The 18806-nt window shown below is 54.1% G+C and overlaps 3 protein-coding genes across 52 annotated transcripts; 2 read left to right on the top strand and 1 right to left on the bottom strand.

Annotated features, from left to right (window-relative positions):
* The first annotated feature begins 1061 nt into the window (after positions 1 to 1061).
* On the top strand, positions 1062 to 2839 carry LOC309865862 (uncharacterized protein C6orf47). The gene has a single exon (XM_082732803.1). It carries the CDS (start codon positions 1189 to 1191, stop codon positions 2050 to 2052), a length of 864 nt encoding a protein of 287 aa, XP_082588929.1. The 5' UTR covers positions 1062 to 1188; the 3' UTR covers positions 2053 to 2839.
* Positions 2840 to 2961: 122 nt separating this feature from the next.
* Positions 2962 to 6819, bottom strand: APOM (apolipoprotein M). The gene is made up of 6 exons (XM_082732804.1): positions 4952 to 6819; positions 4373 to 4527; positions 4010 to 4083; positions 3811 to 3909; positions 3541 to 3639; positions 2962 to 3108 (listed from the first exon to the last, which is right to left on the bottom strand). The coding sequence occupies exons 1-6, from the start codon at positions 5063 to 5065 to the stop codon at positions 3083 to 3085; spliced, it is 567 nt and encodes a 188-aa protein (XP_082588930.1). The 5' UTR covers positions 5066 to 6819; the 3' UTR covers positions 2962 to 3082.
* Positions 6820 to 7273: 454 nt separating this feature from the next.
* Positions 7274 to 18395, top strand: BAG6 (BAG cochaperone 6). Of its 50 annotated transcripts, none has more exons than XM_082732796.1 (26): positions 7296 to 7587; positions 8247 to 8373; positions 9479 to 9596; positions 9699 to 9895; positions 10130 to 10183; positions 10347 to 10421; positions 11043 to 11281; positions 11809 to 11938; positions 12416 to 12613; positions 12815 to 13067; positions 13410 to 13487; positions 13599 to 13706; positions 13829 to 13941; positions 14047 to 14131; positions 14336 to 14619; positions 15018 to 15309; positions 15467 to 15636; positions 15820 to 15873; positions 16005 to 16107; positions 16203 to 16327; positions 16506 to 16652; positions 16750 to 16809; positions 16916 to 17062; positions 17142 to 17249; positions 17774 to 17920; positions 18210 to 18395. In XM_082732796.1, exons 2-26 carry the CDS (start codon positions 8260 to 8262, stop codon positions 18303 to 18305), a joined length of 3495 nt encoding a protein of 1164 aa, XP_082588922.1. In that variant the 5' UTR covers positions 7296 to 7587; positions 8247 to 8259; the 3' UTR covers positions 18306 to 18395. The 50 variants fall into 50 exon arrangements, with proteins under 50 accessions (XP_082588888.1, XP_082588906.1, XP_082588922.1 ...); XM_082732793.1 differs by having other exon boundaries at positions 7300 to 7587; positions 14044 to 14131; XM_082732749.1 differs by having other exon boundaries at positions 7316 to 7587; positions 13383 to 13487; positions 14044 to 14131.
* Positions 18396 to 18806: the final 411 nt, after the last annotated feature.

Genomic DNA, 18806 nt, shown 5'->3' on the forward strand with positions numbered 1-18806 from the left:
GGAGGGACAGGAAAGATCTACACAAGTCCTAGGGAAGCTGCATCCTTTTCCGGAAAAGCCTTTCATGAAGTCTTGGATATGAAAAGGAGGAGTTGGGGGTGGAGGGTGCAGGGAAGAACCAAAGAGCAGGAGGCTAAAGGGAGCACCGGCGACCCAGGGATGTATGGGCGACGGAGAGAGATTGTTAGGTTTATACTGCTGCCCCGACCCTGCTAGACCTCCCCTGGCGCCCTGCGCAGTGGCGCTACTAACGGCGCGGGGGGCGCGGGGGGGGGGGCGGTGGATCCGTAGGGTCCGCCCAGCGAACTGCGGGCTCCGCCCCCGTCTGTCCCTCCCCCCCCCCGGTGCAGCTGCTTCCGGGCTCTGCGGCTCCGGGCGGCCTACTGAGGCCGCGGCCCCGATGCTGGACCCGGGAGGAGTCGCAGCGCGCAGAGCCCGGACGCCTGGGTCCTCAGGCAGGCCCGCGCTTGGCCTCGCGACGAGAATCTCCCAGGACATCTCTGGCCTGACCTTGCGGAGATCGCGTCTCACCTGCGTGCTCGGGGACTTGTCGGGCCACTTTGTAGGATTCCTAGCTCTCTAAATCGAGAAAAGAACGCTGCTGGCAGGAGTTTGCTGAACACCTCTCTCCTAACCCCCAGTAAGAGACGGCCTACTTGAGCTCCCTTAGGTCAGCAGTTCAGAACTCTCCAGATTGGGAGCACCTGAGACCCAGGGCCACCTTCCTTCCTTCTTGGATGGAGCACCGCCTCCCCAGTTTCTGGGGCACCTTGGGGCGTGGCCTTGGTGAGTGAAACTTGGGGTGCTGCCTGTAGGAAAGGAAACCCAGAAACCCAGGGAGGACACCGTGGGGGTGACCCAGGCCTTGTCAGGTGCTGGGGATTCTTGGCCTGAATCTTGTGTTTTGGGGTGGTGGTGAATAAATTTGGATGTGCTTCCCCACTTTACCTCAAAACTGAAAAGGAACAAGCCACTTGCCACACTTGAGGCTGCAGGACATCCAGAGAAGGGGGAGCCACTTGTGAATTCAGAGTAGGACTCACGAAACAGCAGTTGTTCTGAGCTTGAACAGACTTTGGCTTCCGAGGAGACACTCAGCCCCCAAACTTGAGGGCTGAGTTCCAAACAGAATAGAAGCAGTTCCAAGAAGCAGCTCCAGAATTTGGGGGCTCACTACACATCCCAACCATGTTCCTGCGACGGCTTAGTGGCTGGCTACCTCGCCCTTGGGGCCGCCGGAAACCAACGAAGCCCGACTTGCCTGCCCCAGAACTCAGACGAGTGGACAGCTCCTCTGAGAATTCAGGGAGTGACTGGGATAGTGCCCCAGAAACCATGGGAGATGTGGGGCCTCTCAAGACCAAGGACCCAGGATCACGGAGGAGCTCTGAGGCTGCTCCAGAACCAAGTAGGGAGGTCCAAGATGAGCAACTGCGAAGCAACAGAATGGATTCCTTCAAGTGGGACAAGACTGTCTCTAACACTCAAGAGTCTGGGAGACCGGGGACTGGAGGGACTGTTCTCAAACAGGGCCAGGATCCAGTGGGCTCAAGTGGCACCAGACCTGGAGTGTCCCCTGAAGGGATACTAAGCCCCCCTGGGCCAGAAGCCCCAGTGGAGAAGCCAGGACGGCGTCAGAAGCTGCTGGGCTGGCTGCGGGGGGATCCAGGTAGGGGAGCAGGAGCTCCCTTGCAGTACCTGGGGGGCCCCGAGGAGTGTCTGCAGATCTCAACCAACCTGACTCTCCACCTGCTGGAGCTGCTGGCCTCAGCCCTGCTGGGGCTGTGCTCAAGGCCTCTGAGGGCAGCTTTGGATGCATTGGGCCTGCGTGGACCGCTGGGCCTCTGGCTGCATGGGCTGCTGTCCTTTCTAGCTGCCCTGCATGGGCTCCATGCTGTGTTGAGCCTACTTACTGCTCACCCCCTGCACTTTGCCTGCCTCTTTGGTCTCCTTCAGGCCCTGGTGCTGGCTGTCAGCCTCCGGGAGCCCAGTGGAGAGGAGGAGGCCACTGACTTGGATGGCGAGAAATTGGAGAGGGAGGGTGAGGAATAGAGGGAAGACCCAGGAAAGGGGCTGTGACTGCAAGATGAGGTGTGACCTAGTACCCCCATCCTGAGTGGGGTGGGAGCAAGAGTGAAGACAGTGTGGCCTGTAGGAGGAAAGTGGGGGCCATGACCCAGATTATAAGCACAGGGACCTCAGGGATGGGGAAGAAACCCCAGAGTGTGAGGGCGTGGCCCCCCTTCATACACAAGAGAGAGTAGAGCTGTTTAGGATATTTGTTTATGGACAATGGGGATATTGCCCTTGAATTCACAAGCTGTCGTTACTTTTTGCTTTTACATTTCTCCCACTTCCAGTTTTTTCTTTCCACCTTTACTTTTTAAAAGAAAAAAATAAGTGTGGTGGTGAACAATAAAGACTAAAGAGTCCTCTTTACCTTTCAAAACTACCCAGGGGTGGAAGAGACCAGAGACAGGACAGACAGGCCTCTAACTAGGGTAAGAGGGTGGTTGGAGACCGAAGGGAGCCCTTGGATCCTAGGATCTGAGCCACCTAAGGAAGAATGGGACTGTGAGGTGGGTGGATTAAGGGGTGTGGATAGGAGCCAACAGTGACAGGGGCCTGCAGGAAGGATCTGGGTGGTCCCAGGAGCCAGGGGGAGTGGGGATGGTGCAGGTAGTATTGGCAGGAGGGCCAATTCAGAAGGGTTGGCAGCTCAGACAGGCAGTATGGGGAAGCCCTGGAGCTTAGAGTTCTCACTCAGGTTAGGGGTTTGCACACTCAGCAATAAACAACTGTAATCACACCAAATCCTAAATATACCACTACAAAGAGAGTTACCATCACTTAGTGTCCTTCCTGACGCCGTCCCGCTGGGGGTTTAGGTGGTAGAAGGTCCAGGGGGAGTACTGAAATGGAGATGGGGGATTGCTTTCTGGAGACAAGCCCAAACTGAGATGAGGATTGAAAAATCATCTTTATTACTCTTGAAAGGGAGCTGGGAGTCTCTAGCTTCTCCTCCCCACAGCACAATTGCAGCTCCCATCATATCCATCTGGGGCACAGATGAAGCCACAGGTCAGTTACCGGACAGCTCGCAGGCCTCTGGTGGGAGGAGGGAGAAAAAGGAGGATGGAAAGGAAGGAACTCCAGGGAGAAAAGCAAGGTTGGTGGTAATGGGGTGGAAGAGAATGCATTCCTGCTTTTCCCCATATCAAAGAAGGGGTCCCTGAAGCCCTTTCCCATATGTGTCTCACCCCCTGCCCCTTTTATCCACCGGAAACTCAAGAAACCTCTCTTTTGAGTAGCCCAGAGCCCATCCTGGCTCCCTCAGGTGACACCAACACCACAGCTCTTGGCCACATCCTGCTGGTGCCATCACAGCCTATGACACAAATGGATGTGTCAGCACAGCCACTCTAATGATGTCAGCCTTTGACCATGTCCTCCAGTGACATCACTTGAGTCCCTTTCATCCGGCACCTGCAGAAGACTTGGTGAGTCCTAGTCCTCTTCTGTGGGACTTTACCCCCTCACCTTGATTCCTGGGAGTCTCTAAGAAGGCCTTGAAGTCCAGGCAGGAGGTCAGGGACTGGAATTCCTTCACACACTTCTCAGGAGGGTGTGGTGAGCGATCTGGAAGAGCAGGGCAGGGCCAGGCCCATCAAAGTCCCAGATTCTCAGTACCTCCCTGGTAAGGACGGCACCCAGCCCCTCCTGGGATGATATCATAGGGCCCAGAGTGAGAGGCTCTCCTGCCCTCCCGTTGTTTCTCTCTAACCCTTCCTGCCTGGCATCCCCACTCACTGTAGAGGAGGAAGCGCTGGTAACCCTGGCCCGACTCTTTCAGCATGATTCCACCAGGGCATGAGCTGGAGAAGAGCTTGGTCTTCATGTCAGGGCGGCCTGTTGTGGGGGTGGGGGTTGGTGGAGAGTGTGAGGACAGAGAGGCAAAAACAAGCAAGCCCAGGGGACTTGGGGAGGGTGAGGGCTGGAGAGAACCAACCTTCAGTTCTAAGATCTGTGCTTTCCTCAGTCAGGTGGTAGATCCATTTCCGGGGCACACAGAGTCCATTTTTCCTGCAGAAGTGGTGGCAAGAACGAAAGACTGAGTGACACCCCAGCCACACAGTACCAGCCTCTCTGTATTCCATCTTATTTCTCTTTGAAGTCTGGGTCCCATTGGGTTTCAGGCTACCAAGGGACAGTTGGTTAGGCCCATCTCTCTTCAGAGGGAAACTAAGAGAACTGTTGAACTCAGTGGGCCAAAAATAGTGGCTATCCCAAAGAACCTAGCTCTTTGTGGGTGGGTCCTCATTTTCTGGGCAGAGACTGCCACTCCTGGTGCCTCTGACTCCTCGCCACTCACATGCGGATGGTAGCGCGAAGCTGGAGCTTCATGGGGGCAGAGCCTGTAGCCATGTTGAAGACAATGTTGTCCACAGCGTCAAAAGTCACCAACTCCTCCTTGGTGGGAGCTGCCCCTGCGATAAAGTACCACCTGCCCAGGTGTGGTTCTGGGAACTGCAGAGAACGAGGGGATCAGTAGAGGGTGGGTCCCCACTACAGGGCCACTACAGGGCTTCAACCTCTTCATCATCACTCTTAAGACGGCAGGACTTAGCAGTGGAGTGGCAGCTGCTTTTTCCCAGCGAGGTGTTGGGTTATGACAGGAAGTCATTAAGTGACTTTTCCTTTGTGGCCCCTGAGTAACCACCCACCTCCCAATTCTACCATGTCTCCACATTGATGGCCACAGTACTAATATATATATATATATATATATATATATATATATATATATATATATATATTAGCTTGTTCTCACATTCGTTATTGTGATACATCCTTTCTCCCTTCCTTTCTCAGCGTGGTTCTGGTCATCCAAGGCAACCCACCCAAGTCCCTCAGAGCCCCACCATCGGCTTCCCCCATTCTTAGTCCATACCTCTTTCCCATCCACTCCCTGAGTTGTCAGTTGACTGTACTCAGGGCACTGGTAGATGGAGTTAAGGAGAATACCACAGAGGTAGAGCAGAGCTGCCCATATTTGGTGGAACATCTTCAGGCAGGAGGGAGCTGGTGCTCTTCGTGAAGTGGCCCGTGCCTTAACTGCTCTCTCTCCCCCTGCTAGTTATTCAGTCCACTCTGCTTCCAGCCCCCTTGCCTTGACCCTTGACCCTTTCACCTGCTAATGAGTAACTTCAACCTTGTTTTCCAGCCCAAGTCTGGATTACCCACAGTGTTGGGCCTTCCTCCCCCTCTTCTAGATGCCATCACACTCCATAATATACCCTGGCATGTCCAGGGTGTCTCAGGAATTATGAGAGCTGAGTCCTCTAGGTAGAAGCCTGTGGTCTTTCAGCCAGTATCTGAGCTAGATATTTGTTCTGTTGTATAGCACTGAAGAGAGGTGAACTGATTCTTTCATTCATTCACCTAGCAAACTGTTGTGAGTCCTAGCTGTTTGCCCAGCTTACCCCTAGAGACACAAAAATGAATGACATAGTTACTGGCCTTGAGACCAGAAAAAAAATACTAGCTGTGTAAATGAAACAAATCATTGCAGTACACAGCGTGGTAAGTTTTTTTTAGAACAGGTATGAACCAGGTGTTGGGACCTGGTGAATGGGAGGCCTTCTCTCTGAAGTTTGTAATTAGGGGAACAGTATGTACACCCCTGAGAAAAGTTCACTAATGCAAGCTCCTTCACGTAACATTTATTACTAGAAGGAAGAGGCTACGTCACATAAGGTTTAAGAAGATAGATATTGGTGTTAGACAGAATGGGTGCAAACCCTAACTCCACTATTTGTTAGATCTTGGACAATTTTATTAATCTCTATGCCTGTTTTTTTTCTTTTTTCACTTGTAAGATGACCAAATCATCAGTCTCATAGAGACTGATAATGCATGTAAAGCTCTTAGCAAAGACCTGCACATGGTTAATTCCAAAGTAAATATTCGCTATAATTAATGTTTGTAAAGGCACCTATTACAGTTTCTGGTGGGCTATAGGTTCTCAAATAATAGTATGGAAAGAATTGTCAAGAGGCACTCATTGGATAGTGCCAAGTGGGTGGACCAATGAATGCCATAAAAGATGGGGCTTCCTCAATAGGTTATGTATAAACCACACAATGCCAAAAAATTTCCAAGGTGAGGCTTGCTGTGGGCTTGCGATTTAGTTGAAAAGAATCAACTGGGCGATGGGTATATGAGAGCCCATTATAACATTTGGAGGTAGTGTTTGCCATTTTTTATAATAAGAAGCAAATATATATAAAATACAACAATTTATTGGGGCAGTAAAGTAGAAGTGCTTGACGTACGGTCTGGTAAGCCTGGACTTGTCAGTTCTGCCACTTACATTCACCTAAGTGTGCTCCCCTGTAAGTTGTAGTAACTATCTCAGGCGTTGAAAGGCTTTTAAGTGGGACAATACAAAAAATCCTGAGCAAATTGGCTGGCACACACCAAGTGCTCGCTGAACAGGTGTTTATTAGAACACTTAACTGAAACAGTACTGGGACCTGGGTAGAAACTACGAATTCCAGAAAGGCTGTGGACACCGGGGGCAGCCAGGCCGGCAGCAACGCGGCCTAAGTCGAAGCGCCGCGGGGCCAGGGGCCATGCCCGAGGGCGGGGGTGGGGTGCCGACTGCCAAGTCTGCCCATCGATCGCAGTCTGCGCCAGCCCTTCGACGGCCCCTTCAATATCCCAGGATCGGAGTCTTGGCTTTCGGTCCTTGGCTTGCAGTCTGACTCCACTCGCTCCCAATTCCCAAACTTGGAGGCGCCCTTTCTGACGAAAGTCCTGAAAAGCAGTAAATCCTCAGTGCTCCAAAACATGGCGTGTCCTCCCGGCTGTATACCGCCGGCGAGGAATATGGCGCCCAACCCGCCGAACGCCCAGCGGGCAGCACCGAGGTCAGCCCCAACGACGCGATCGCACGCGAGCCACCTCCAACCGCCTAAAGAAACGATGACTTCCGGAGGCGCCGAAGGAGTAGCGCCGCGAAGGCCGGAGTGAGATGACAGAATTTTAGGAGGCCAGCACAGTGCCGCCTCAAATTGTCTGCTAGCCAAGACTTTAACATAGATTCACGAGGCACAATCCCCAGTCCCCAAACTCCCAAGAGGCACACAACTGTCCAAAGCCTCTCGAAGAATAGCATCTCATCTGGTAATTACTTTCAGGCATTTATAGTAGCCACCCCAACCTCCCAAGGCTCAAGCGCGTGCACAGAAAAAATGAACAGCGTTAGCGGGGGGGGGGGGGAGTAGGGAGGTGCCTAAGAGTGTACGCATGCGTACTGCGACGGACGCAGGCGCAGTACGGTCCCCCGGGCGACGGTGGTGGCGGCTCCTTGGGGTGCTCGGCTCCCTCCCATCCAGGCCGGCCCCGGCCCGTCTTGCCCCAAGGAATTCACTATTTGGGGCCGTGAACTTCCTCATCGTGCCCCACAAAAGTTAAGCTTGGGGACCTGGGGGGAGCCGGAAGTACCGCCTAGCGATCCCCCAAATACTATCGGGGAAACGGAAGTGGCCATCGGTGGCAAGTTGGGGGAGACCGGAAGTGACGGTACCGTGGGGAACTCGGGGGCGGAGCCCGGGGTGGTGGTGTTGGTAGTGGTGGGGTGTGTGTGTTTGTATGTGTATGTCTGTGTGTCTGGTGTGTGTTTAGTGTGTGTTGGTTGCGCCGCTCTGCTGGAACATCGGGGGAAGCAGAAGAGGGGGGCAGCTAGCCAGTCTGGCCCCCCGTGAGTGTCCGTCATCTCGGGTCTGTCGTGACTTAGGGGGGTTCGATGGGCGTGGCGTGGCGCGCGTGCGCGAAACCACTGTCTCCGCAGACTCTGGCGCGATCCCCCGCTCTCGTGTGCTCCCCAGGGTTTGCCGGCCTTTGAGGCCTTTGTGGTATCGCGACTGTTGATGACACTGGTCTCCTGTTTCCTACCTTCCCGGCTCTCTAGCCTGACTGGCCCTCCCTTATTGTGATTGGCATCGTGGAGCCCCTCCCATCTTCCCATCCTCCAGCTCCCTGTGCCGTCGGTCTCCTGCCCTTTGTGTTTCTCTCCCCGTGCCCCGGAATCAGAAGGGGGATGGGGGCGGGTGTGAGTGTGTGTGCTTGTGTGGGAGAAACTCTTTAGGTATTAGGGCGGAGACTCAGACCGGGGAGGCTTCCGGGTGTATTAAAATCTGCTTCGGGCGACAGCAGGCCTCCCTCCCTCTATTCTTCCTTAGGGAGCTGTCGGCCATGGAGCCCAGTGATAGTACCAGTACCACTACTAGTATGGAGGAACCTGACAGCCTGGAGGTGCTGGTGAAGACCTTGGACTCTCAGACTCGGACCTTTATTGTGGGGGCCCAGGTGAGACCCCAGCACTTCTGGAAGACACCCATTAACTCTTCCTCTTACAGGCCTCTTATCCTGAGAGAAGAGCATGATTTTTTGGTCCTTGAATCTTCTTTCATTGGTTCCTTTGTTCATACCTTAGACAGGACAATTTCTGGTGTTTTTTGTTGAGTGAGAAGGTATGGCTTCTGTTGAATGAGGCAGATTTTGTTCTGCCTTTTTCCACCTTGATAGAACTCAGCACAGAGGGAAATATGGAGGAAGGAGGAATCTATATGCCATCAGCGAGTGAACCCCAGCCCAAAGGGACAGACATAGCTCCTGCCTTTGGGAAGGGAAACAGAGATCCAAAATTCAAGTCTTAAAAACAAAAATCGGTCAGGTCTGTATTGTGTTTTTAAAGGCTAGAAATCAGAGCCCATAGCTCAGGTAGATCCCTAACAGACTGTTGAGTGGAATTACTAGTATCTGTAGCATAATTTGAATCTTTTGATTCTAATGCCAGAGACATTAAAAGCTGTTTTTGCCATTAATTTCTATGATACTTGGAGACAAAATCTTGAGGGGTTGGTCCATAGCTTTTAAAATGTATACAAAAAAAACCCGTTTGGGCTTTTGTTATTAGTTGTATATAAACAGTCTGATACTTTCTGAAGACTCACTTGTCCAGTTAGGAAAGTGTTTATTCTCTTTTTGCTCGGTTGAGTCTTCCTTCCATAACTTGATTTTTTTGCTCCCCCCTTCCTTGTCATTGCATTTCTTTTTGAGATTGCAGAGTTGAATCATTTTGTGTTTGGGGAGGGTCACTGGTATCTGTAGACACACATTCCTTTGGGAGCCAGGGAGAGAAGGGAATGTCAGTTAGCTTTTCTCTTTCTCAGCCACATAATTTTCTTGTGGGCACATAACCTGAAGTTTTTAACGTTTATTGTCTGTTTTGACAGGTGTTAACATTTCTTACTTTGGGGCTTTGCACAATAATTACCTCACAATCAAGACAAATGGGTAGTGATGTTATGATTGAGTGGTTTTTACCCCTCACTCCCAAAAGTCAGTTGTCCCCTCTGTCCTTTCCATTTTCCTACATTCACTGATGGTTTTTGGTGTCTTTCCCTTGTAGATGAATGTAAAGGAGTTTAAAGAGCACATCGCTGCCTCTGTCAGCATTCCGTCTGAGAAACAACGGCTTATTTATCAGGGACGAGTTCTGCAGGATGATAAGAAGCTCCAGGAATACAGTAAGAGTTTGGGGAAGGCAGTTCAGAGGTTGAGGGATCGGCTGAGGCTTTGGGCTTACCTGATCGTATAATGCCTTGGTGTGTATCTTTTTTTTCCTGCAGATGTTGGGGGAAAGGTTATTCACCTCGTGGAACGGGCTCCTCCTCAGACTCAGCTCCCTTCTGGGGCATCTTCTGGGATAGGTTCTGCCTCAGCCACCCATGGTGGAGGACCCCCACCTGGTACTCGGGGGCCTGGGGCCTCTGTTCATGACCGGAATGCCAACAGCTATGTCATGGTTGGAACCTTCAACCTTCCTGTAAGCTTGTGTTCCACTTAGACCAGTTTTTGTGGGGAAGGGCGGTTTGGTGTGGTAATAGCAGAGAGCTCATGAGATAGGAGTCTCGGTGTTTAGATTGGGTTTCCAGGTTCCTGAGGTCTGATATGGCCTCAGTCTTTGAGAAAAAGGGTGGGGCTCCAAAGAATGAGTTGGAGGTGTGGGGGCCTTAGTATTTGGCTTCTCCCAGAGCAACTTCCCTTACCCTTTTCCCAGAGTGACGGCTCTGCTGTGGATGTTCACATCAACATGGAACAGGCCCCGATTCAGGTATCACGGGCCTGGGAGGGTCAGGGAAGGGGATCTGGGAGAAGGAGGCCATAAGGTTGGGGGAGGACCTGGCTGAGGAGCTGGCTGGGTCCTGGTTCAGTGGGTGGTAGAGTTCATGCCTCTATCTCAGACGTACCCTCATTTTATTTTTCTTACTGTATAGAGTGAGCCCCGAGTACGGCTGGTGATGGCTCAGCACATGATCAGGGATATACAGACCTTACTATCACGGATGGAGGTTAGTGGTCAAGGCTGGCTAGGGTTGGTCTGTCTCTTCATTCTCTCTTAGCGTTCTGTGTCTGCCTGGCAGCGAAGGCGTGACTGGCCAGATCAGCTGGATTCTTCCTGCCTAATCTGGTCTCTTCTCTGCAGTCTTCACTCTTTGGGGGCAGAAAAAGTATCTTTGTTGGGCTATCTTGTTCCTGCCAAACCTTTGGGTGCCTGGTATTTGGAAAGTGTGTTGCAGACTTAGTAGATAACTCTTGTGGCATCTTTTTCCAATTACAGAAAATAGTTCATGCTTTTTTAGTTTTTTAATTAATATATTTGATGCTGAGATGTCCCAGTTTCATTAGTTTGTGTTGTGAGTGACTGTAGCATGTGATTTTTTTTTTTAAATTCTCATGGAGGTTTTGGGAACCATCATTTCTCTTTTCTGTTAGTAATTCTCAAGTATTATAGTTTATTTATTATGCGTCTTGTTAAGTTTTGTGCTGGTTGCTGGAGGGTCAAAGAGACCGGTGCAAAGCCCTGCTTTCAGGGAGCCTAGTTAGAGCTCCTTCTGCAATTTGTTCTCTGTTGACTGAGTAACTGCAGCAGTCTCATTCTGCCTTTGATATCCTGAATCTCTCCCCTTCAGTGTCGAGGGGGACCCCAAGCACAGCACAGTCAGCCACCCCCACAGACGCCAACTGTGGCCCCGGAGCCTGGAGCCTTGAGCTCTCAAACATCAGAACCAGTTGAAAGTGAAGTGCCTCCTCGGGAGCCCATGGAGGCGGAAGAAGTGGAGGAGCGTGCCCCAGCCCAGAGCCCAGAACTCACCCCTTCTGGCCCAGCCCCTGTGGGCCCAACGCCTGCCCCAGAGACAAATGCACCCAAGTGAGAACCCTGAAGGGACCCTTTGGGAGGGGGCTGGGGGGTCTTCAGTGAAGGATGAGAGCCGGGAAGGGTCTGGTCCGATGGGAGAAGGGGGGATACCGCTGGGCAGTGTTATCTGTAGGGTTAGCATAGAGGGGCAGAGAGAGGCTCTGGATCACCTGAGTGGGGTTGGGGCTGGCATTTGAGCCAGAAGCACTGCTATCCTTGGGGCAAGGGAATCTAGGTGGTGGTTCCTGAGCCCAATCAAGACTCTCTTCTCTGAGTTCACACAGGCGGTGTTTCTTCCTTCAGAGTTTGTTCCTTGCCATCATAGGGATGGGGGTCATGTGGTGGGGAAGGCAGAAGCAATTATTTCGTTCTCCTTGTCTCACTGTGGGTGCAGGTATAGGGTGGATGTTCTGCTGGTCCTGGAAGTGATTGAGCCAGGGGTGTGGGAGGCTGTGGAGAGAGAGGGCAGCGGAGTCTAGGTCAGTTGGGAGGCTGGGGATCCGAGGAAAGCCTTAGCTCGCTCTCGGGTTCGCCCACAGCCATCCTTCCCCAGCGGAGTATGTTGAAGTGCTCCAGGAGCTCCAGCGGCTGGAGAGCCGCCTTCAGCCCTTCCTGCAGCGCTACTACGAGGTTCTGGGCACTGCTGCCACCACGGACTACAACAACAACGTGAGCACCACCTGCCCCCTCACCCCCATTGTGTCCCATGTGGAACGGGCTGAAATGCAGATAACCCTTTCCCCCTAAAAATGACATTGTCTGCAACAAAACAGTTTTTTTTGTTGACAGGGAAGGAAGTGACCTTTTTTCCCTTTTAGGGAAGGTGATAATCTTGGGGATGTCTGATGTTTTTATTTCTCAGTTTTTTGAGCGAGTTACTCAGGAAGCGCATGTAGAGGGAGTTAGGAAGCTTATGTAGAGTGAGGAAGAGGAGTAGTAGGTGATGACGTGCTGATCATCTAGGAAACTTTTTTTATGTATGTGAAATAGAAATTATTTGCTGAGACTGGGCCCACCCAGAATCTTCCCAGGCTGTGCACAAAGGTGTAGACAGCATGGTGTTCTTCAAGGGTGGTACTGCTTTTGTTACTGAGGTTCATTTCAGCCTAATACATTTTCCTTTTGTGCTTTGGCCCCGGGGAACAGCAAGAGGGGCGTGAAGAGGATCAGCGCTTGATTAACTTGGTGGGGGAGAGCCTGCGGCTGCTGGGCAACACCTTCGTGGCGCTGTCGGACCTGCGCTGCAATCTGGCCTGTGCACCCCCGCGACACCTGCACGTGGTTCGGCCCATGTCGCACTACACCACTCCCATGGTGCTCCAGCAGGCAGCCATCCCCATTCAGGTGGGTTGGGTGAGACTGGAGGGATGGACAATGCACGGCTATTGGTGGAACGACCCAGAGTAGCTATTAGGCTTGAAGTGACAGGGGTAGGGACTTTGGAAATACAAAGGCATGGAAAATGGAGAGGTTGGAGAAGTCTGTCTCAGGTGCCCTTGGTTAGACTCTTGTTTTCCTCACTCCTGCCTTATCCATCTCCTCTAGATCAACGTGGGAACCACTGTGACCATGACGGGGAATGGGACTCGGCCCCCCCCGGCTGCCAGTGCGGAGGCAGCTCCGACTGGTCCTGGGCAGGCCTCGTCCCTGGCTCCCACTTCTACCACTGTTGAGTCCTCAACCGAGGGGGTTCCCCCGCCAGGGCCAGCTCCCCCACCGACCACCAGCCACCCAAGGGTCATTCGGATTTCCCACCAGAGCGTGGAACCCGTGGTCATGATGCACATGAACATCCAAGGTGAGTTAGGGCCGGTCGTTGGTAGAGCAGAGCTGTACGCAACACGGGACATGGGTTGGCACGGAGGTGTGAGGAAGCGAGGATGTGGACAGGAGAGGCCACGGCCGGCTGCTGGAGCAGAGGAATGGGGCAGAAGCTTTAGTCCGCTCGTGTGGGGAGGAGGGACTAGTCCTTGCAGATTTGTGTGCGTGGTAAAGGGAGTGCCTCCTCCCTGTCCAGATGGAGGGAAAGGCAGGCTTTCTGGTGGAGGGGATGGGGCCTGAAAGATGCTGATCTCAGGAGGGTACAGTTAGGCCTCGGCCCCGCCTGTCTCAGGGCCACTCTCTCTGTCTCCCTGCCCAGATTCTGGCACACAGCCCGGTGGAGTTCCGAGTGCTCCCACTGGCCCCCTAGGACCCCCTGGTCATGGCCAGACCCTGGGTAAGAGTAAGGGCATCAGAGCAGGCTGAGCTCTGGGTAGAGAAGGGGTAGGGCCAAGTGGGTGGGTTGAAGGGGGTCCAGGTTCAAGGTTACATCAGACCCGCCCCCCAGGCTCCACCCTCATCCAGCTGCCCTCCCTGCCCCCTGAGTTCATGCACGCCGTCGCCCACCAGATCACTCATCAGGCCATGGTGGCAGCTGTTGCCTCCGCGGCCGCAGGTAATGACCCGGAAGGGGAAGCTTGGGAGGTGGGGCACGGTCCACGGTGGTGGGTGCTGCTGGCTGGCGGGCCAGGGCCCAGCCCTCAGCCCTCTTTGGTCTCTCCCCTCTGCCACCCATAGGACAGCAGGTGCCAGGCTTTCCGACAGCTCCGACCCGGGTGGTGATCGCCCGGCCCACCCCTCCACAGGCTCGGCCTTCCCATCCTGGGGGGCCCCCTGTCTCGGGTACTCTAGTGAGTAAGGGTGCAGGAGTTCTGGTGAGGGAGAGTCTGGGGAGAGAATCCTCTGGTGGGGAATGGATAGGGCAGGACTGAAAGCCTCCTCTCTCTGTTCAGCAGGGCGCCGGGCTGGGTACAAATGCTTCCTTGGCCCAGATGGTGAGCGGACTTGTGGGGCAGCTTCTGATGCAGCCTGTTCTCGTGGGTGAGTCCTTGTTCTTCCCCGCCCCCCAGTGAAGGGATGGCCACAGCTCTGGAGGCTGGTGCTCCTCTCCTGGTCTCATGGGTGCTTCCCTGATCTCTGCATAGGTCCTTTGTCTTTGCTTTTGTGCTGGGGAGACTGGAATAGCAGTGCTGTGGTGTCTTTGTTTTTCCTTAGAGTTTAGCTTTTCTCTTTTGGTCTCTCTAGCTCAGGGGACTCCAGGAATGGCTCCACCTCCGGCCCCTGCCACTGCTTCAGCTAGTGCCGGCACCACCAACACCGCTACCACAGCCGGCCCTGCTCCTGGGGGGCCTGCCCAGCCTCCACCCCCTCAGCCCTCTGCGGCCGACCTGCAGTTCTCTCAGCTCCTGGGGAACCTGCTGGGGCCGGCAGGGCCTGGGGCCGGAGGGCCTGGCATGGCTTCTCCCACCATCACTGTGGCGATGCCTGGCGTCCCCGCCTTTCTGCAGGGCATGACTGACTTTCTGCAGGTGAGTGGCTGGCTTGCTCTTTGGCCTACCCTCCCTTTCCCTGAGCCCAGCTAGGCACTGGCATCTTGTTGCTATGATATTGCTGCTGGGCTCCCGCCTCTGGGGGCCTGTCGGTGGGAGGGAGCCCTGGGACTTCCTTGACTCTGATCCCTGCCCCCCATTTGGAAGAGGAAGACAGGGCTGTGAAGGCTGCTTTTGTACCTAACCCGTTCAGCGGGAGAGGGGCTAGCACTCCGCCTGCGTCTGCCACTTGACCACACGTGCTTGTTCTGCTTTCAGGAGAAAAGACCAGAGCGGAGCTCTCCATCTTACAGGCTCCTTTTGGTGTGTGCCTTACTGGTGCCTTGTTCCCATTTCTCACCTTGTCTTCTGTTGTGTGTTCCTCCTCTGTCTGCCAGGCAACACAGACGGCGCCTCCGCCCCCTCCACCACCCCCGCCCCCACCCCCGGCCCCCGAGCAGCAGAACATGCCCCCACCGGGGTCCCCTTCTGGTGGCGCAGGGAGTCCTGGAGGCCTGGGTCTTGAGAGCCTTTCACCGGAGTTTTTTACCTCCGTGGTGCAGGGTGTTCTGAACTCCCTGCTGGGCTCCCTGGGGGCCCGGGCTGGCAGCAGTGAGAGTATCGCCGCTTTCATACAGCGCCTTAGTGGATCCAGCAACATCTTCGAGCCTGGGGCTGATGGGGCCCTCGGTGAGCAAGCTGGGGCTGCCTTGGCCTTCTCCAGGGAGGGGCAGGTCGATGGCCTCTGTCGAGGGGTGTGGCTGAGGTGGGATGAGGCTGACAGGCTGGCGGTGGGTGGGCAGGCCAGGTGGTAAAGGCCACTGCTGACTTCGGCTCCTGTTCCCAGGATTCTTTGGGGCCCTGCTCTCTCTTCTGTGCCAGAACTTTTCCATGGTGGATGTGGTGATGCTTCTTCATGGCCATTTCCAGCCACTGCAGCGGCTTCAGCCCCAGCTGCGATCCTTTTTCCACCAGCACTACTTGGGTGGCCAAGAGCCCACGCCTGGTAACATACGGGTAAATGAAGACCCTCCGCCCTGGAGCTCTAGCTCTTGCTCAGCTTCCATTCCTTTTTCTGACTGTTTATCCCCTAAAGCAGCGATTGTTCCAGCCCAAGCCCTGGACTTACTAGAGGTGGAGGGGAGGGCAGTGTCTTGAGGTCTGGAGCTTGGCTCTAAACTTGTGCTGTTTCTCGCACAGACGGCAACCCACACGTTGATCACGGGGCTGGAAGAATATGTGCGGGAGAGTTTTGTGAGTAGCCCTTCTCCATCCCCTTGTCTCCCAGGTGTTGTCAGGGTAGCTGCTGTTCCTCCTGCCTCCTTGATATCCCTAGTTTTGCAGGGTTCCTGAAATGGGCTGTCTTTGTGTGTCTCGTTTCTCAGTCTCTGGTGCAGGTTCAGCCTGGTGTGGACATCATCCGGACAAACCTGGAGTTTCTCCAAGAGCAGTTCAACAGCATTGCCGCTCATGTGCTGCACTGCACAGGTCAGGGGCAGGCATGCGGGGTCGTGGACATCAGGGGTGTCAGAGGCACAAGGGCTGCCAGGTGCCAGCGTCCCCTCCTTGCATCTTGCCCACAGACAGTGGATTTGGGGCCCGTTTGTTGGAGCTGTGTAACCAGGGCCTGTTTGAATGCCTGGCCCTCAACCTGCACTGCTTGGGGGGACAGCAGATGGAACTGGCTGCAGTCATCAATGGCCGAATTGTAAGCACTGCCCAGCCCCCCATTTCCAGCCTTTTACTTTTTTAGAGTTCTATTCTTTCTGCTATCCTGCAGTTCTTGTTTTGTTTTTTTTTTTCTCCGAACTCTCATCCTTTACTCTTTGATGCCTTTCAAAAGTGGGTTGAAGATGTTGTGTTCCAAGGCTGCTTTCTGCCCTCAGCGTCGCATGTCTCGTGGGGTGAACCCATCCTTGGTGAGCTGGCTGACCACTATGATGGGACTGAGGCTTCAGGTGGTTCTGGAGCACATGCCCGTGGGCCCTGATGCCATCCTCAGATACGTTCGCAGGGTCGGTGATCCCCCCCAGGTAAGGGCCCCGATGGGCTATGGGGTCAGGGGACTTGAGTGAACTAGAGAAGCCTGAGAGAGCCTTTCATGTTCTCCTTCTCTGCCCAATTTCATAGCCCCTTCCTGAGGAGCCAATGGAAGTTCAGGGATCAGAAAGAACTTCCCCTGAGCCTCAGGTAACAGGGAGAGGTCAAGGGGCCAGATAATGGGGAGCGGAGGGCTTCAGATGGAAGGGCTGGAGGCTAGGGATGCTGAAGCCTGCATCTTCCTGCTGAACCGCAGCGGGAGAATGCTTCCCCGGCCCCGGGCACTACGGCAGAAGAGGCCATGTCCCGAGGGCCACCTCCTGCTCCTGAGGGTGGCGGCTCCCGTGACGAGCAGGATGGAGCTTCAGCTGAGACAGAGCCTTGGGCAGCTGCAGTCCCCCCAGTAAGTGTCAGGAGGTGAGCTGGGAGGCTAAGGGCAGGCAGAAGTTGTGCCAGTTCCTCATTATCTTCTCCCTTCCCAGGAGTGGGTTCCGATTATCCAGCAGGACATTCAGAGCCAGCGGAAGGTGAAGCCGCAACCCCCCCTGAGCGATGCCTACCTCAGTGGTATGCCTGCCAAGAGACGTAAGGTTGGTCTACCTCTTCGCTGAGGATCTCTCTCTATCCCAGTTTCCCTGTTGTGTTCAGAATCAAACTAGTTAGAGCTGGAAGGAATTCTTCCTATTCTTGTCCTATTGCTGAGTGGACGAGGAAGCCTTCCTGGAACTTGACTTGCTCACAGTGGCGGTGGCACACCTCACACTAGCGCATGCCAGTAGTGCTGTCCTCCTCCGGCCACCTGACCCCCGTGTGGCTGGGGCCTGTTCCCTCAAGGTGGGCTTCCTCTCGTGGACTTACTAGCTCTGAGTGTTGGATGGCTCGACTCATCCTGCCCCTCGTGTTTTGAAGAGCAAGTCCAGCGCATGCAGTGCGCTCTCGGCCAGAGCCAGATAAAACTAGGAAGGCATTGCTGCGGTCAGAATCGCCCACGGGCCAGTTCCCTTCTCTCCTCTAGCCTAGAAACTCAGTGGTTGGCTCCTGGAAAGGGTGAGCTGGGCGGTGGCACTGGATCTGACGTTGATCCTCTTTTCCCTCCCGATCCCCTGTCCCCCAGACAATGCAGGGTGAGGGCCCCCAGCTGCTTCTCTCAGAGGCCGTGAGCCGGGCAGCTAAGGCAGCCGGAGCTCGGCCCCTGACGAGCCCTGAGAGCCTGAGCCGGGACCTGGAGGCACCAGAGGTTCAGGAGAGCTACAGGCAGCAGGTGCCCCCACCTTGAAGCAGAATAGGGATGGTCTAGTGGGAGGGGTCGGGTTAGGGTCCCTCTTCTCTGATCCCTCCAGAGACTCACTGGTCAGTTTGGGGCTACAACTTGGTGTTTTCTAAAGAGATTCTCCCTAGTGGCATCCGGGAAGGCTCAGTGATGCCATTATCGGGCTCCCCACAGTGTGGCTGGTGGGAAATGCTAGCTCCTAAGGGATGGCCTTGCGTGCTTGCTGGGATCCTAGGGCGTTGGCTGGTGCCTCTCCAACCTGCTTGCTCTCTCTCTCTAGCTCCGGGCTGATATACAAAAGCGACTGCAGGAAGACCCCAACTACAGTCCCCAGCGCTTCCCTAATGCCCACCGGGCCTTTGCTGATGATCCCTAGCTCTTTGCCCTATGGCCCTCCCTCACCAGGGGACCATTTCCCCCATCTTCCTTCACAGTATTTAAGAAATAAAAGTCAGATTTTCCTGGCTCTTTTGTCTCTTAAGTTGTCTTTCTTAACTACTTTGTTTTCCTTGAGCTTGTTTAAAATTCCTAGTCTCTTGGAATCCAGCAATAGAAGACAGCTTTTAACCTTCCTGGCAAGCAGCCGTGCACTGCATTTTACTATTCATGTGGCACAATGCTGAAATGAAGCCTGGTGACGGCAAGCACACACAAGCATCTTACATGTAAATGAAAAGTTCAGAAATGGGCAAAACCTGTTTCTAGGTTAGCATCGGGCTCTCAAACTATCTGGTAAAAAAACATTCAATCTCCAGGCAACTGCAGACCTGAAATACAGTCTTAGCATGACTAGCGAAGTCTGACAGTGGTGGCACTCATCCCAGGTTTGATGGGCCTCCTGTTCATGTGCTTGAACTTGGGAGTCCACAAGACAGCT

The sequence above is a fragment of the Mustela nivalis genome, assembly GCF_964662115.1.
Source record: "Mustela nivalis genome assembly, chromosome: 5".
Taxonomy (NCBI): Eukaryota; Metazoa; Chordata; class Mammalia; order Carnivora; family Mustelidae; genus Mustela; species Mustela nivalis.

Excerpts from the sequence above, each read along its gene's own strand:
- APOM (XM_082732804.1), bottom strand. The coding sequence starts at position 5,065 with ATGTTCCACCAAATATGGGCAGCTCTGCTCTACCTCTGTGGTATTCTC. Across the intron at positions 3,640-3,810 it reads CCAGCGCTTCCTCCTCTACA|ATCGCTCACCACACCCTCCT; the intron begins GTGAGTGGGGAT and ends CTGCTCTTCCAG. Across the intron at positions 3,109-3,540 it reads AGAGACTCCCAGGAATCAAG|AGGCCTGCGAGCTGTCCGGT; the intron begins GTGAGGGGGTAA and ends TCCTCCCACCAG.
- BAG6 (XM_082732749.1), top strand. The coding sequence starts at position 8,260 with ATGGAGCCCAGTGATAGTACCAGTACCACTACTAGTATGGAGGAACCT. Across the intron at positions 12,614-12,814 it reads AGGCAGCCATCCCCATTCAG|ATCAACGTGGGAACCACTGT; the intron begins GTGGGTTGGGTG and ends CATCTCCTCTAG. Across the intron at positions 16,810-16,915 it reads GAACTTCCCCTGAGCCTCAG|CGGGAGAATGCTTCCCCGGC; the intron begins GTAACAGGGAGA and ends GCTGAACCGCAG.
- LOC309865862 (XM_082732803.1), top strand. The coding sequence starts at position 1,189 with ATGTTCCTGCGACGGCTTAGTGGCTGGCTACCTCGCCCTTGGGGCCGC.